Raw genomic sequence first — 18192 nt, forward strand, 5'->3', positions numbered from 1 at the left:
TCAACTATATAGATCTCTTCCTGAAATTATGACTCTTAAAAAAGTAACTATCTTGTAACTTGTAAGAACTTCTGTTTTAGATTCTAATCATGTATTTCAATTGAGCAAAACTTCTTTTAGGGTAGGACTTGTCTTTTTACCAGCGAGGCTGCTGGTATAATGTCGTTTTTACAGGAAATTCTAAGTAAATGAAATAGAATTGAGCTAATTGATTGCACTAGTAAGACCTGATGTTTAGTTGCTCCAAATATAGAATGCAGAATTCTGTATTTATTTAGAAACTATTTAGCTACATTGAACAAAGAATAGGAAGTTGAAAGGGCTGTCTGACCTAAGCTCTCAGAATCTCTCAGTGTCTTGGGCAGGTCTGCCCTCGGCCTGTCGTTTGGAACAACAAACGTTAATGGGGCTGCTCCAGCTTTGCAAGTAGCAACAGAAACATGTAGATTCCTGCTCACGCTGCTTGACATGGACATTGGACTCACCTATTTCTTAAAATACTATCTGTCCTTCTAGCACTTTTATTTCCCTTGAAGGTCATTTCCCTCAACGTGATATTGTCCTCAATCAGCTCCAAACCTTTCTCCAGGCACCTGCAAGCACCTGGGTTCTAGTGCCTCTGCCACCTACCCAAGCTTTGATTAAAGTAGCAGATGAGAAGAGAAAACTGACAGTGAAATCACTGATGTACCAAACTCCTGATACGCAAAACCCTAGGGAGATGACTAATGCCAGATGAGTGGGGGTAAAGAGAACTTCTGGATCAGTGTTTTCTATTCAGATGGGTGGGGGAGAGTGTGAGGGATACAATTGGGATTTAGAATGGCTCTCTGCCCAGAGGAGTCTGGTGTGGGGTGGGGGAAGCTTGCGTGACTTTGGGGTGATGAGGCAAAGAACCTTGGCTCCTACACTGTCCTCAGGACTCTTCCTGGTCTCTGCTACAGGACTGGCCAGGTCTGACCTGGGCTCCTGGCAGTGCTGCCTGCGGTGGCCACAGAGGTTGGCTTGATCAGTGTCCAGTGGTCCTCACCAGCTGACTCAGCCCTACCCTGGCTCTCAACTATTGGGGCAGGGCCCTGAGCACCCCCATTTCCTCCGTCCAGCCTCGATCCAGGCTACATGTTCCTCAGCCTCTGTGGCAGGATTACCCGTCCTCTTACCTTCCAGCTCTCACCTCAGCTGCCTGCTGTCTCCCCTATGGGGGGTATGTGGCAACTCCCACCTGTTTTTCATTACACACAGAAGTTATAAGAAGTGAGACAAGGGAATCCAAACTGGGCTTCTCCAGCAGATTTTTCAGACCAAGGCAACAACCAAGCCAACTGGCTCCTGGCTCTGGGCCCCTTGACACGGCAAAGGCAACGGCCGTGTTTCTGTCCCCATCGCCATCGTCCAGGACTGCCTTGTGTGGCAGCCTCCTCCTCTCAGAGCTCAGACAGGTGGACAGAAGCCTGCGCTGCCCTCAGCCTTCCTTTCAGTCTGCCAAATATGCCCTCCCTGTTGGAGACTCTGGTCCAAAGAGGAAGGCTGCTTATGCTGAACTGCTTGTTTGCTCTACTTCTGTATCTCTCCTACTCTTTTTAGGGGAAGAGTGAACTCTGGCTCTGGCTTGCTCTTCTTAAATAGGGAACATTATACATCTATCTCATTTTCATTCCTTCATAACATTGTTGAACGCCGGCAGAAGGAGCATCCTTTCTACGCCATGTAAATACATACACATAACCTGAGTCTCCCAGGAATGAGTGAGACAGAGGTGTCACAGGACAACTAGGAACTGGGGATTAATAGGAACAAAAGGTTTCACTTTAACCAGAGGGATATTAAAGTATTTAGCAACTCATGTGCCTTTGGTAATGGCTGCTCAGAACCAATGCAAGCCATAAACAAGTGATATTGTCAGACAGGTGATGATCATACGAACTAAAATCTTCCCTTGTTCTAGTATCCCCCAAATGTAACCCCCATTCAGTGAGGTTGGTTTCTGAAGGCATCTTGGAACTTCTGAAAGCCTGTCCAGGAGAGATGGTTGAAGGGAACTAGAAAGCCTTCCTTGCTGCTCCCTCAGTGCTGTCCACGTCCAGGGCTGGCCTGCATACTACCTCAGCCCTCTGGGCAGTAGACAGCCAAGAGGAAGGATGATTATTAAGTTTCATGGATGTTGCTGGGTTAAGACTGTATCTTTTCAAGACAGACAGATATTTGACTACTTCCAGACACCGTTATTTATTTCCTCTGGAATATCTCTTCTCCTTCTCTGTAAGTAAAGTTTACACAAACACCTTGGCCACGCTGATCTGATAACTCATGATCTCAATTATGTCCTTAGGTGATTAAGAAGAAATTCTCGACAGATGGATCTGAAATTGTGCTGCTGACTGACGGGGAAGACAACACCATAAGCGGGTGCTTTAAAGAGGTGAAGCAAAGCGGGGCCATTATCCACACTGTGGCCCTGGGACCCTCTGCTGCTCAGGAACTAGAGGAGCTATCCAAAATGACAGGTGAGGGGGATCTGATGAGACCCCTGGACTGCCTGCCTCTCCCAGTGAACCTCGGAGTGGGAGAAAGGGGGTGGGGAGAGATGAGGGTGATCTTATTGGCCAACTAGCTTCCCTTACTCCAAAATGGCCATTAGAATTGACTCTATCCATCTGTTTTAAGGCTTTGGAGTTAATACCAAAGCAGTCTGGAGAAGGGGGAACTAGCACAGCACCTTAGTGAGGAGTCGGGATCCTCTTCACAGGCACCTTAAAAGGACTGTCAATCTAATACATTAACCAGAAACCACTCAATTGGTTTGAGTTGAAACCACTCAATCTCTAGGTAGTTGGCCTAGAGACCCAGGGTTACAGATGACAAGGCACTAAGTACCTAATTCCAAGATATAAGTGTTATATTAGCAATAGAAAGGACAAGGAGGAAGGACGCCTTTAACTTTACCTGGAGAAGAAGGGTCCAAGGAGGGAAGGAGTAGCAGGGGAAGGTGAGGGGCCTAGTGAACAATGAAAAAGGTCCCTCCCAGAATAGAATACAATGCGGCTTCTTCTCCATAAAAAAATTAATGTATTTCAGGCCTGTCTCCTAAACACAGATAGCTAAAATAGATCCCTTAGGTCCCTAGCTTCTTTAGCAGAGTAGATGACCACATTTTTTTCTTTCTTTACTTAGGGACAATGTTCTGGGTATCAAGTGTTTGCACTGAGTTGCCTTCTGATGCAGCTGAAATGCAGGACTCTGCCCCACCTATCCTGGCACTCACTACCTATGCTATGCTGGGTTTCCTAGAAGCAGAGCCTGAGACAGGGATTTGAGTGCCTGTGACTTATAAGTGGAGAGCTCTCAGGAGAAAAGGAAAGAGATAAAAAAACAAGCCAAGGAAAGGAGCTAAGCACCCATGCTGATCCCACAGGGCACTCTGGAGTAAGAATTGCATCACAGACTTGGTCCCACCTGGGGCAGGAGGGCTAGCCTTTTTCACCACTGTGACCATCCATCATTGACTGTGAACTGTCAGGGAAGGGCAGAGATGAGGGGAATTTTATTTCTCTAGGTAGCTTGGCCTTTTTTGATAAGATCATTCTCTGGAAGAGAAGGCAGCTATGAGCCATTAGCAGCCAATGCTTAGAGCAACCGGAAAGAGATGTACTCTCCTTGATAAGGGGATGTGGGTGGGATGAACTACCTTACTGAAATCTTTCCTTAACTTTGAATGGCATTTTAATAGTTTAAAAGTGCTTTCACATCAACTCTCCCAGTTATGCCTATTCTAAATAGCCCAAGACTCCCAGGCCCAGTGTATAATCTCATTTTTATTATATATTATTCCATTCTATTACTGTCCCTTTGTCTGCTATTGCTTCTCGTTGTTATCACACATGTATATTTCTCGAGTTAGAAGAAAACCCTAAAGCCAAGTGTGTCAGAAATTATGTTTCAAATAATAGTAAATCAATAGGCTTACCATAAGACTTGACAGATTCTTTTATATGAAGTCACTTTTAAAGGCAGATTTTACGATATTAATTACATCCGGTGAGAGGTTCATGGCTGCTTTGAAAATAGTTAAGGAATTAAATGGCTATGTGCTAAAGCTATTATTTGCTAGGATTAGAAAATTAGTATCAATTTCTGAGTTAATATGGGCACCTGTTTGACATTGATTCAATGATACTTTAATAATACAGTGGGGCTGGCTTATGTGGTAGCTCACACCTGAAATCCCAGCACTTTGGGAGGCCAAGGCGAGAGGATCACTTGAGGCCAGGAGTTTGAGGTTGCTGTGAGCTGTGACTGTGTTACTGTATTCAGCCTCAGTGACAGAGTGAGATCTTGTCTCTAAAATATTAATAATAATAATAAAATTGAGTATTTGTTTTGTGTATTCTCCTATCTTAACAACTAAAATGTTCCAAATACTTGCTTTCCAGAAAATAACTTCTGATAATGTAATTGCATTTTAGGAGGTTTAAAGACATATGCTTCAGATCAAGCTCAGAACAATGGCCTCATTGATGCTTTTGGGGCACTTTCCTCAGGAAATGGAGCTCCCGCTCAGCAGTCCATCCAGGTTGGAGTCCTTATTCTTTGGTTTTTCATGTTTTTACAAAATCATAGCCAAGATAGAGACTTTAATGGTTAAAAGTTTTAAGTTTTTACATTCTTCTAGTGGCAAATTAAAATTAAAAGAGAAGGTTCAGCTTGGTATTAGACATTATTCCTAAAATACTCATTTAAACAAGCCCATTATTGTTGTTTGTTTGCAAAAAATTACGAAGTGACTTCTTCATAGAAATTACCATCATAAATTATAATAGGTCCAAGAATTCTTTTTTAACATCTGTTAAGAAGCACCAACAGCAATATAATTGGCTCATATTTTCTTCAGAGTAGATATCTCAATTACAAATTTTCTGGAACAGGTGTTCTAGGGGTTACTTGCTCTATTTTTCCATTACCTCAAATCCCTGATATTTGCCAAGATTTTCATATAATGGATAGGAAGTGCTTTGTACTGTGAAAAGCTGGTGGTGTCAGTCCAGATTCTTGGATCTGGGTCCTGGATCTGCCATTAACTCTGCGCCTTTGGGCAAAAAACTTCACCTCTTAGCTTCTCCACCAATTATGAACCAGAAAACCTCCATGGGCCCATTTGAAGAAACCACAGGGCCTTTCAAAAGTCTTAGGAATACTTTTTTTTTAAAGGACAAATGTATTTTAAAATGCTCTTTTCTAATAGTTGCAGAAATTACATGATATGTTCAGCAGAATGAATAAACAATCACCGCCATTCACACCAGTGTGAATTCTTACTTTTATTATGACAGTTTGGATAAAGGTAAAATAATTTTGTAATGTCAAAAGCCTAATAATGACATATTCCAGAAACAGGTTTCAGGTCTTCTGGTGTAGCATTTATTCCATAAAATGAGATAGCAGTTTATATCCATGTGGGTCATTCTAGTTCAGATTTAGAAAATTAACCTCAAGGACCTGGTTTGAAAAAGAGAGGAATGTGTCTTAGAAAAGTAATTAAACTGGTAAATGGACAAGTTCACAGGCAATATATGCCCATTATTTTTGTATTTAAGAACCTAACAAGAAGAGAGATGGAGAAATGAATAGGGCTCATTTACCAACCTGCCACCAGAACCAGATCTAACAGCCCTTCCCTTTCTCTACACCCAAGATCATAATCTACCTGTGAAACTGGAAAATCTGGCTCCATGAGGCCACCTACCTCCTAATAGGTGCCAACCCAGAGACAATTAGTAACGATCTGGGGGATAATTCTAAAAATCACATTTCCCACAAAAAGCCTTACTAATCCTTCCCCACCTCGGCAACTCCTTCATTCTATTCCAAACAACAATTCGGCCTTGTCATCAGCTTATTTCGTTTCTCTCCGGAGAGACTGCAATAAAGCTTGACTTAGCAATTTGATAATTCAAACAATCCATATGTAAGTGAAAAATAAGTCAGTCAGACACCTTAAGGCTGTACAGTCTAGTCGATGAGATGAGCTGTACCTAAGTCATTACAGTGTTAGTAATTACTTTATGGTGTAAAGTAAAGCACAATGTGATGGGCATCAAATGACTGGCAGAAATGAAATCCTACACTTCACAGGAAGACTATTTATAGCCAATAAGTGACATGGATATCAGAGAAAGCTTTATGGAGAAATTGATATTTGAACTAAAATTTGAAAGATGAGTAAGACTTAGACACATTCAGATTTAGAAGACTTTGAAAGCTTAGATAAATGGAGGAAATAAATGTAAAGACTTCCAAGAAACATAGAAGGTCAGGGATCCCTATGAATAATTTGTTCACGCCTGTAATCCTAGCACTCTGGGAGGCCAAGGCAGGTGGATTGCTTGAGTCCAAGACCACCCTGAGCAAGAGCTAGACCCCATTTCTACTAAAAACAGAAAAAGTAGTCAGGCATTGTAGCGAGTGCCCATAGTCCAGGCTACTCAGAAGGCTGAGGCAAGAGGATTGCTTGAACCCAAGAGTTTGAGCTTTCTGTGAACTATTACAACACAGCACTCTATCTAGGATGACAGAGTGAGACTCTGTCTCAGAAAAAATAAAAATTAAAAACATAGTAATAGTTTGGGGAAGTGGTCTTATTTGGGTGGGGTGGGTGGGATAGAGGAAGGGAAAGCTAAGGCTGGAAAGGTAATTTGGAGCTGGATCACAATAGGTCCTAGACACCAAATCAAGAACTCAGGCATTACAAGGCGTTTTAATGGGGCACTTGAGAGGCAGGAGTGGAAGAAGACCACGTGATGTGAGCTTTATTCTGCAGAAAGTGAAGAGTTGTTTTTCTTTTTTTTTTTTTTTTTGTAGAGACAGAGTCTCACTGTACTGCCCTCGGGTAGAGTGCCGTGGCGTCACACGGCTCACAGCAACCTCTAACTCTTGGGCTTACGCGATTCTCTTGCCTCAGCCTCCCGTGCAGCTGGGACAACAGGCGCCCGCCACAACGCCCGGCTACTTTTTGGTTGCAGTTTGGCCGGGGCTGGGTTTGAACCCGCCACCCTCGGCATATGGGGCTGGCGCCCTACTCACTCAGCCACAGGCGCCGCCCATAGAGTTGTTTTTCTTAACAGCTCGAGAGTAAAGGATTAACCCTCCAGAACGGTCAGTGGATGAACGGCACGGTGATTGTGGACAGCACGGTGGGAAAGGATACTTTGTTTCTTGTCACCTGGACAAAACAGCCTCCCCAGATCCTTCTCTGGGATCCCAGTGGAAAGAAACAAGATGGCTTTTTAGTGGACGCAAACACCAAAATGACCTACCTTCAAATCCCAGGCATTGCCAAGGTATGGAGTTAGCTTTTTTTCCTTTTTGCAATTTGACAAGATAAAGTTTCTACAGAGTAACCGTAGCTTTTAAAATGCTGGAAGTTGCTAAAAGGAGAGTAAGTATTAAATCAAAGCCAGAACATGGAAAAATCTCCATCTAATGAAAATCACTCATTACACCAACAAGTCAAGAGAAAGGAAATAGGTGATATTTTGTCCAGGTACTAAAGGGAAAACCTTCAAATTACATCACAGTCAACATGTGAAATGATCCTTGAAGCTTCAGCATCCTGAAACTATTTCCTCTACCTCAGGAATCCATCTTTTTAAAAAGCAAGACTTTTTAGAGAGAACATGTCTGCTTTGTGATGTAAGTAATATTAGAATGAATTCTGTAAATGATTTCCTACCTAAATCTACCCCGAGCAGAAGTCATGAATTTTATAAAATAGTCATATAATATGTTTTCCTCTTTAGTCATACACAACAATTGAATTCAGTTTAACAGATATGTATTGAGTACCTTGTGCTATGTTGGGTGTAACAGAGACCTGATATGATCTCATATTTCAAAAAGAAAGATAATTCAAAAAACTTAAAACTACATACACATACACACACACACACACACACACAGTGGTAAAAGAAGTAGGCCACATCATTAACATACACAACTCTTAAGGTCTCTTGACAATAAGGGAACAGCTTTCGGCACACACACCCCCGCCCCCACCAGAAGGATTTTCTTGACAATGGGAATCATGTAGTTACTCCAAATGCATCAAAGGTTTCCTTGGCTGACAAAGTATCAAAATGCCCACATCTTTGTAGACAAGCTTACAACATGCTTGTGTCAGATAAGCTTGTCCTACATGTGACACTGAAGTCAGTTCTGGGTCACCTAATAATATTAATTGGAAATGTCTCCACTTGTTTCGGTCAGGTTGGTGCTTGGAAATATAGTCTGCAAGCAAGCTCACAAACTCTGACTCTGACGGTCACCTCTCGTGCCTCAAGTGCCACCTTGCCTCCAATTACAGTGACTTCCAAAATGAACAAGGACACAGGCAAATTCCCCAGCCCTATGATAGTTTATGCGAATATTCACCAAGGCACCTCACCAATTCTCAGGGCCAGTGTTACAGCCCTGATTGAATCAGCAAATGGAAAAACAGTTACCTTGGAATTACTGGACAACGGAGGAGGTACTCACCAAAAGAACTGGAACATGTATCTTTCTTTTTCCAGAGCATTAGAGAACAGAAAAAGCATGGTCTAGTGAGGGCAGTTAAAAGCGGGGGGGGGGGTCCCGTTGGCAGAGTTTTCCCTTTCCTCATAATTATTTTAAAATGTTGATCAAGGAGGCTTCTGCGAAGCTTAAAATGCATTAGTGGCTCAACCTCAACAGGGGCAGAGTCTCTGGGGCAGTGTTTTTCACCCTTTTTTCATCTTACAGCACACTTGACCTATAGTTAAACTTCCACAGCACACTTAAATTGATTAAAAAAAAAGAGTAAAAAATAAAGAATATAATTACTGTGCTTTGAACTTCTTTCAAAAACAATTTAATTAATGATCTTTAAAAATTTGTATGGTACACCTAAGATCCTGTCCTGGCACACCACAGCACGCTGGTTGAAAATGTCTGCTCTAGGACATTGTCAGATGGTATTCCACATGCCCAAAATAGAGAAGAAGGAGAATTAATAGCTCTTTGTGTTGGAAGTTACATATACATATCCTATGTTCATACATATATGTGTGTGTGTACATATATATACACACAAAGATATATACATATCTTCACTACACATTTCTTTTTTATTTCAGATTAATGTGAAGGTACAAACAACTAGGTTATAATATTTGCGTTTGTTAGGTAACATCCCTCTTGCAGTTGTGTCCTGTGCCCAAAAGGTGTGTAATAAACCCTTCCATTGTGCCACTAAGTGGAAGCACACCCCTCCCTTGCCCTCCTCCCCTCATCCCTTCTCTCATTCTCCCCCCCACAAATTGAACTGAATTGAGTTTTCCTCTTATGTTTCATCATATGCTTTTGAGATATTATCCCTACCTTACAGGTGAAGAAACTGAGGTTTTCATATTTAGAAAGTAACAGAGATGGATTTGAGCACAATTTTATATGATTCATATAGCTATGCCGGCTATATAATAACTTGCCACCAAAGTGAAAATATGTCCATTAGTCTTGTATTTAAAGAGCCTATCAGGAAAAGAGAGAAAGAGAGAGAATGTAGAAAGAACATTTCTTCTTACTGGGATGCAAGTAATCTTAATATTACAGAATGAACTCTAGAAATGAATTTCTTACCTAAATCTACCCTGAAGAGAAGTCATGAATTTTATTAAATAATAATAATTTTTTTTTCCTCCTTAGTTACATACAGCTCAGTTCAGTTCAATAGATACATATCAAGTAGTTACCTTGTGCTATACTGGGTGTGACAGAGACCCAACATGATTTCAGATTTCAGAAAGAAAGATAATAATTCAAGAAGATAAGATATACACTTAAACACACACATGTACACACATACACCAGGTAAAGGAAGTAGGCCTCACCCTTAACATACTCAAGTCTGAAGATCTCTTTGAGATAATACTAGATTTCTCTTTGCTTTGAAAATTTTTAACATATGGGCTGGAGATGTGCAATTTCCCAGTTATCTTTAGGATATTGACTGATCTCTTCATTTCCCTATCAAGGTGCTGATGCTACTAAGAATGATGGTATCTACTCAAGGTATTTTACAGCTTACAACACAAATGGTAGATACAGCGTGAAAGTGTGGGCTCTGGGAGGAGTTAATGCAGCCAGACAGGGAGCGATACCCCCACGGAACGGAGCCATGTACGTGTCTGGCTGGTTTGAGAATGGTAAGTAACCTGTAATAACACCTGGCTTATGTAAACCCTTGGGATCAAGAAAAAGACCCTGAAACCTACAGGCAGAATGGTCATAATTAAATCAGCATTTCCCAACCTTGGCATTATTAACATTTTAAGCCGGGCGATCCTTTGTTGTAGAGGGCATTTAGTAGCATCTCTATCCTCACACACTAGATGTAATATCAACCTCCCAGTCATGACGATCAAAAATGTCTCCACTGTCCCCAAGGTGGGAAAAATCGCTCCCAGTTGAAAACCACTAGACAGAACACAGCTTTTGACTGCCTCAGTTCAAAGCCCAGCTCTCCACCAAAGAAAGTATTCAGGGTAATCCCTTTGTGCTTCACTTTCCTCAGTTGCAAAATAAGGATAACAATGGTAACTACGTCATAGGATAGTCATGAGGAATCAAGTAAACACATCCAATAAGCTGTTGCTGGTAAATAGTTTTCAATAGATAGCCTATTCTTTTTAAAATGTTTTTAATGAAGTTATGTCCGTGAAGCATTTCCAGTTCATTCTAATGGAGCTTTTCCACAGAATTAAAAAAAGAAATAACAATGTAGGTCTTATTGTCAACATCAGCATCATTATCCTAAGGTCACTGTCTCTCTTTCCTCTTTTCTCCTCTTGCTCAGGCCAGAGAGAACACCAGCCAGCACACTGAGCTCACATGTGAGCAGTTGGTAAAATTAGGCCCAGGAAACAGACAGTTGCACACCACTCTTGGTTACAATCACTCGCCCTGGACTGGAGCAGGAATCGGGACCAAGTCTGAGTCCTGATGGGTTCCAGCGCTTATTCTCCAGCAATCTCCACCCTGTTCTGGGCAGGCCTTTTCCTGATGTTGGTGTGCAGTAAGAAGAAGAGCTCCTTCCAGAAGCTTCCGCTATCCCCTTTACTTGCAGAGTTTACAAGAAAGCAAATACTAAGTAATGTCATGTTAGGGTATTATAGGATATTTTTATTAAAAAGAGAGTCTGAAAGCTTCACATATTGAGCAAACCAAAGTATTTTTTTGAATTCCAGGATTACTTTTACATGAGCTTTCAACAAGAAAGTAAAGGAAATTGAGCTTTTCAAAAGAACTAGGTAGTTATGCATGTATTAAAAAAATAAGGAGTTTTTCAAAAACATAACATTTTGAGACTCCTAACATAACACAATTTTAGGAAAAACTACAATCTAATAAAATATGAATACATAGAAAGCAAAAGTAATATGCGTAGAATAAGTAATCAAAGAGATCCTTGAAGGTGCAGATGTTTAGTTACCAAATACGTAAGAAAGATAATGAAACCTACAATATAGAAAAGATTTCTTAAAGCAGTCAGAGTTTAAAACAAAGGCAGTTTTTAAAATGGACGTGATGGAAGGGTGAGATCAAGATAGGCAAAAAGAAGGGAAAAGAACCAACTCCAGAACAAATGTAATGAAAGAAAATTCCAAAAGGTTATTCCACTAAATATCCAGGAAATACCTGTGTGATAAAGAACGGTGATTCTCTCTTAGCTTTTTTCCTTTTGATGCGATATGTTTTGGGGTCTTGTCATCAAATATTTTAAATGAACTTTGTGTGCGGGAGGAAGGAAGGGGAAGGAGAGAGCAGGAAGTGGGTGATTCGATGAGAAAACAAAGGGAGGAATTGAAATTTAGCGGTGTTGCTTACCATATTTTGGGTAATTATTTAATGCAGGTGAAGTAAAATGGAATCCACCAGGATCTGAAACTGATAAGAATGACCCTCAAGACAAACAAGTGTGTTTTAGCAGAACATCCTCCGGAGGTTCATTTATAACCTCTGATGTCCCAAAGGCACCCATACCTGATCTCTTCCCACCTTGCCAAATCACCGACCTGAAGGCGGAAATCCAGGAGGGCAACTTCATTAACCTGACTTGGACAGCTCCTGGGGATGATTATGATCACGGAACAGGTAAGCTGACCGTGGTGTGAACCCTGCAGAGGAGTTTATCGGCCAAGCAGAGGAGCAGAAGAGGGTGAGGCAGGCAGGCGTGTTATGGTGTGTGTCGGCAACAGAAGGCAGAAGAGAGTTTGACGATTCTCTGAAAAGAAAGATAAAGATTGCTAAGTGAGAGAGGCACTATCTGAAAAATGGCCTACTTCTGGGACTAAGAGGTTACGGTCAGGAAAGGTAAACTTCACTTTTTTCTGAAATCTTGCTAAACTCTTCTTTAATAAGCCTCAATTTCAGTAAAGATTCCTAGGGAAGAACTGGGAATAAAACCTAGGTATCTATGGAGCAGAACTGTCTTTTGGAAGAAATCCCAATTCCTACTGGACTTTTTCTCTCTCCAAGTATGGCCTATTGGCCACCACATGGGCATCTCATGAACACTAGTTGGAAATGCAGAGCCTCTCAGACCTACTGAACCAGAAGCTGCACTTTAAGGCCCCTGAGTGATTTCTACACATGTTACACTTTGAGAAGTACTGGTACAAAAATCCCCCTGTAAAGTAATAAAATAATAAACAGTAATTAAACAATATCTTCTCTCAGCCAGGCACCATGCCAAGAAATGCTAAGGCTTAAAGTCATGCCCAATCCAGTTTTATATTTATAACTTTGTCTGAATATACAAACAAGAATGTAAAAGAGATACTGTTCCCTTGTAAATATGGACCATTGATTTCATTTCAGGAATGTTAGGGGATAGTGATACAGTTTCTAATAGACTTTTTAAGTTTATGTTTATTTTGGGATTTTTTTAGCTCTTTAAGATTTGAGAATTGCAATTCACTTTCTTTTTTTTTTTCTTAGCTCACAAGTATATCATTCGGATAAGTACAAGTATTCTTGATCTCAGAGACAAGTTCAGTGATTCTGTTCAAGTGAATACTGATGATCTCGTCCCGAAGGAGGCCAACTCTGAGGAAGTCTTTGTGTTTAAACCAGAAAACATCACTTTTGAAAATGGCACAGATCTCTTCATAGCTGTTCAGGCTGTTGATAAGGTTAATCTGAAATCAGAAATATCCAACATTGCACGTGTATCTTTGTTCATTCCTCCACCGCCACCTAGTCCTGGTGACACTGGTGTTTCTTGCCCTACTATTAGCATCAACAGCACTATCCCTGGCATTCACATCTTAAAAATTATGTGGAAGTGGATAGGAGAACTGCAGCTGTCGTTTTCAGGAGATGAATAAAGTAAACTATCTGTCCTTCTTTTAATCATAAAGTTTTCTAAAATGTACTTCAGATTTCGTATAGGGGACGATAGAATGAAATAAAATGCTGAACAGTTGGGTTGTTGAGCTCCATCTTTTATTATTAATGATTTTGAATACTAAAAAGAAGGGGCACTTGTAACTGATAAATGGAGGTATCATTTTATTTGCTTCAGGGAGCATGCCAAGTTAAAAAGGACTTGCGATTGTAGTTAATCTAACAGAGTTGCTAAAAGTTGTTTCATTTCTTTTGATGAATGATGCCAGAAACTGCCAAACCAAATTATTTAAATATAGAAGGCATGACTTGTTACATAGGAGTTTTGGACCAATATCATCAACATCTTTTCTCTAGATTTGAGAAAGGATGATGCATTGAAGGGAGAGATTGCATTATAATATAGGAACAACAGTGTTCAAGGAATCTTACTGTATAATTTCACATAGATAATCAAATTTAGCAACACAGGCAAGAACTAAATAATGAAGACACAAAAGCCATTGAATTAGACAGCCTAGGTTATTATAATGGAGCTATTATAATGGAGAAAAATTTATTTAACCTAGTTCCTGAAACCTAAATGCCAAAAAGGTATGTTAAATGGCTCTTCCTAATCTGTTGTAATTGCCACTAGAAATAAATGCTTTCCTAAATTTCAAAAGCAATTCAGAATCCATAGAGGGCAGGGGACTAAAAAAAGTGATGAGCTGTAGAGAATGGACGGCACAATTCCAGCTCCAGAGGGCATCCTACTACGTACAAAGTTCATGCATGATTCAGGCCTGCGTGGGGATGCAGCCACTTCTACTGTTAGGACATGGCAGTGGGACCCTGGACAGTACTTTAAGGACTGAGGTAACTAGCCCATTATGAGGCCTCAATATCAGAGGGTTGGAAAGCAGAGAATGAACACTACCACCATCACCCCCACCAACTGGATGGAAGGCAGTGTAAGGGAGGGAGGGGTGAGCAGGGTTTCAGGGCTTTGGCCAAGAAGAGACAGGTGTGACATTATCATCCTCATCATTATTCATTATTGTATCTGATAGTGACAAGAGACACCATTTACTATGTTCTTTTACAAAATGCCAGACATTAAGTGCTTCACATACATCCAGGCCTTCTACTAATACGCATATTTGAGGGTTCTGAGCCACGAGCACAAATGTTGAGTTAGGTGCCATGTGCCTAAGTATGCAAACATTATAACCAGGCTAACAAGCTATTAAAATGTGTCTATTTCCTACCTTGACAAACAGACCTTAATCATAACCTGGAAGGCCAGATCAAATTTAAAAAAAAATTTTTTTTTTGTTTTTTGAGACAGAGTCTCACTATGTCACCCTCAGTAGAGTGCTGGGGCATCATAGCTCACAGCAACCTCCAACTATTAGGCTTAGGCGATTCTCTTGCCTCGGCCTCCCAAGTAGCTGGGACTACAGGTGCCTGGCTCCTTTTTTGGCATTGTTGTCATTGTTGTTTAGCAGGCCCAGGCTGGGTTCGAACCCACCAGCCCTGGTGCATGTGGCCAGCACCCTAACCACTGTGCTATGGGCACCGAGCCAAATTTAAAATTCTTGAAAAGCTCTCAGTGTGATGTCAGAACACAGCAGCTCAGGGACAGATGGACCGTGGCCATCCTTACTGTGCCACTTGTATATAGGTTCCTGATGCCTCATGAGCACAGAATTTGGGTGGATTCACAATGCGTGCAAGGGCCACGAGACTCAAAAATGAATACACGGTAACATACCATGTCTAGCACTGAGTAAGCAGGTGTCCTGACAGCCTTTCCTTCCTTTCTTCCTCCACTCCGCAACCCAAACCCAAGGGGCCTTACGTACATGGGTGTGTCCCTGTCAGCTCACACACCATATCAGTAGCTGCCCTTTGTCCATCTTTCCAACCTGGAAGTGTACACATCTTTGTTGCAACTGCCCTAGAGATAACTGACCCCAGCACCCAATCATTTTTGGCTCATGAGCACCTTGGAAGGAGAATCAGTTACTCGTCAAGGAATTTCCATTCAGGTATATGAAGCGTCTTCTAGAAAGAGAAAGAGGGGGACACACACTGAATGGGCACACCCCTGGGCCCTGTGGATTCTTCACCCCATCAGAAAAGAAAAGGACCGGCTACATAATTTGGGGAAACCATGTACAAAATGAAATTGTAGGACCCTTTGTTCAACAGGAGAAGAAAAAAGTGTCACTAAAGCTACAAAAATATAAATGTCGTTTCCTTTCCACAATGTTTCTCAGCTTGGATGGTGTTTTTTAATTGTCATTTAATGTTGTTCTCCATAAAGACAAATATAATTTCAAAGTAGTCATATGAAGTCCCCATTCATATTATGCAATGCCAGTTTTAAATGCAAACGTAAGAGAATTTAGCTTGTGCCTTGAATGCACAATTTACATTTTGTAGCTCATACATGCACATATGCTTTTTTTTTGTCAGGACAATGTACATATTGCACAAAACTGGCTCAAGTGTTTTTATTTCACTTGATATGTTCACATTAGATCAACACTCTGCATTTGGCTTTCTTCTAAGTTAGGAAGGACTGAAAGGAAAAGAAACTGTGGACCCTCCCATCTTTTTCTTTCCTTTTATGTTATTTTCAGCTAAGTAGTTGGCTAATACAGGGAAGTAACACAAATAAGAAAGGACAGATAGAATCCCTTGGTTGTTTATGTTTCTTAAAATGCCATTGCCTTTTTTGTGTGTTTGAGGAAAGTTCAGGTTTGAACTGAAATTGTGGCCTCCAGGCTGTGAGTGTGGCTCACTGAGACCTAGACGTGGTGTGTTTGCCTCGTACTCATTTTGAGTCTTGTGGACCTTCCGTGCATTGTGAGTCCACCTGAATTCTGTGCTTAGGAGCATCAGGAACCTACATGTAAATGGCACAGTCAGGAATGAGACCCGCATATTACACCTGTATCTTCTGTCTACACACATTCTCCATTGCCCCGCCAGACTTCCCTTACAAAATACAAGTTCATAGACAAAATTATTCAAGATTTCAAGGCAACTGTTGCACAGCAGTAAACCAAGCACAGGACCCTTCTGAGCTCAAGGCCATATGGGTCTCACACACCCTTCTGAGCTCAAGGCCATATGGGTCTCACACACCCTTCTGAGCTCAAGGCCATATGGGTCTCACACCCACAAAGCCATCACTGGGAGAGGCACGGCCAACAAAGGGCCCTCTACAGTGAAGGAATGGCCTATCACAAGGCTGTGTAAACAGGCTGCAAAGACTTAGGGAGTTAAATGACCCGCCTGCAATCTCATTTGGTAAGTGACTAAAGCATTGTTTAAATCAGAGTTAGTCTGACTCTGAAGACCAACATCTTTAATCATAGTTCCTCTTGAAAGAGAAGCCCAGTTGCATGAACTGAGCCAACACGGTACATGCCTCAGATGTTCAGCTGCTCCAGGCCTCATAGCCAAGAGGCATTTTCAGGTTAATTTGGTAAACTCAATCCAGAAATACAGTCACAATTACACTAATGCCATTCACAAGACATTAGCTCGATGTATAGATAGGAGGCAAGCTACTTTCTGCAGTAGAATACGTAGAATAATAACAAAAATTCTTATTATTACTTAGAAGTAATACTGCTCAGAACTCTCAAACTTCTAAGTAATATTAAGAGCAGCAAGTACACATGGAGTTCTTTCTAGTACTAGTAAAGCCAGGCATTACTCTAAGAGCTTCTGCTATTTTATCTCAATTTTCTTCACAGAAACTCTGAGGTTGGTGACATCCACATTTAACAAATCAGGAGAGAAGCAAAGAGTGGTACCACTGAGTGAGGTTATACGGGCAGTTAATGACAAAGCCAAATGGGTGAACCCAGGCGGTCCTGCTACTCTGAATCACCTCTCCTTGTGCAGGATCCATCTCTATGTTAATGAGTTGTACTTGTAGGCAGCTGGAACTACAGTTACTGATCCAGACAAGGTAAATAATAAATATTTCACTGGGCAGGGGGACTCAGGCCTGTAATCCTAGCACTGTCTATGTGGGCGGATTGCTTGAGCTCAGGAGTTCGAGACCAGCCTGAGCTAGAGTGACACCCGAAAAAAACTAGCCAGGCATTGTGTCAAGTGGTTATAGTCCCAGCCACTTGGAAGGCTAGGGGGAAAGAATTGATTGAGCCAAAAGTTTGAGGTTGCTTTGAGACGCCACAGCACTCTGCCGAGGGTCACAAAGTGAGACCCTGTCTCAGGAAAAAAACAAAACAAAACACAACACAATATTTTTAGAGTGAGAGTACAGGAGACTTTAGAAACATTTTAGTTTATCTGATAAATGAAGTAAAATCTCACATTAGTCAGTCTTTCATGTATTTTACTTTTCAAAAAAGAATTTTAAATGCTCTCATTATAGGCTTAATTTTTTACCGTGAAACCAACGTCCAACATGCAGGAAACATTTTATAATTAATTGAATGCCCAGTGTACGTTCCTTCCCTATACTTAATGATACATTCAGGAACCAGGAAATAAGGGGGAAACCCCACTGATTCACAGAACCTGACAACAGACTATTGTCAACATAGGTAGTGACTTTAGACATGTGTCCATCAAACTTGCTAAAGTACAAAGTTAATAAATGGCTTAGCTTGCTTGTTTGTTTTTTCTATTTTAATGCTGGGTAACATGTTCATCAAATTTGCTAATTTAACATAAGGTAGTTGTCTAGTTAGTCAGTTTGTTTTATTTTGTTGCTGTTTTACTCCTGGATAGCACTAGATTTATGTT

The 18192-nt window shown here is 41.0% G+C and overlaps 1 protein-coding gene across 1 annotated transcript in view; it reads left to right on the plus strand.

The window, feature by feature from the left end:
- Positions 1-13495, plus strand: part of CLCA1 (chloride channel accessory 1) — a 32893-nt gene extending 19398 nt beyond the window's left edge. The window contains exons 8-14 of the mRNA XM_053592807.1: positions 2330-2504; positions 4464-4570; positions 7119-7334; positions 8260-8521; positions 10044-10214; positions 11923-12162; positions 13009-13495. Of these exons, the coding sequence (XP_053448782.1) occupies positions 2330-2504; positions 4464-4570; positions 7119-7334; positions 8260-8521; positions 10044-10214; positions 11923-12162; positions 13009-13397 (1560 nt within the window). The 3' untranslated portion in view covers positions 13398-13495. The remainder of the gene's footprint in view (positions 1-2329; positions 2505-4463; positions 4571-7118; positions 7335-8259; positions 8522-10043; positions 10215-11922; positions 12163-13008) is intronic.
- Positions 13496-18192: the final 4697 nt, after the last annotated feature.

The sequence above is a fragment of the Nycticebus coucang genome, chromosome 5 (assembly GCF_027406575.1).
Source record: "Nycticebus coucang isolate mNycCou1 chromosome 5, mNycCou1.pri, whole genome shotgun sequence".
Lineage (NCBI taxonomy): Eukaryota > Metazoa > Chordata > Mammalia > Primates > Lorisidae > Nycticebus > Nycticebus coucang.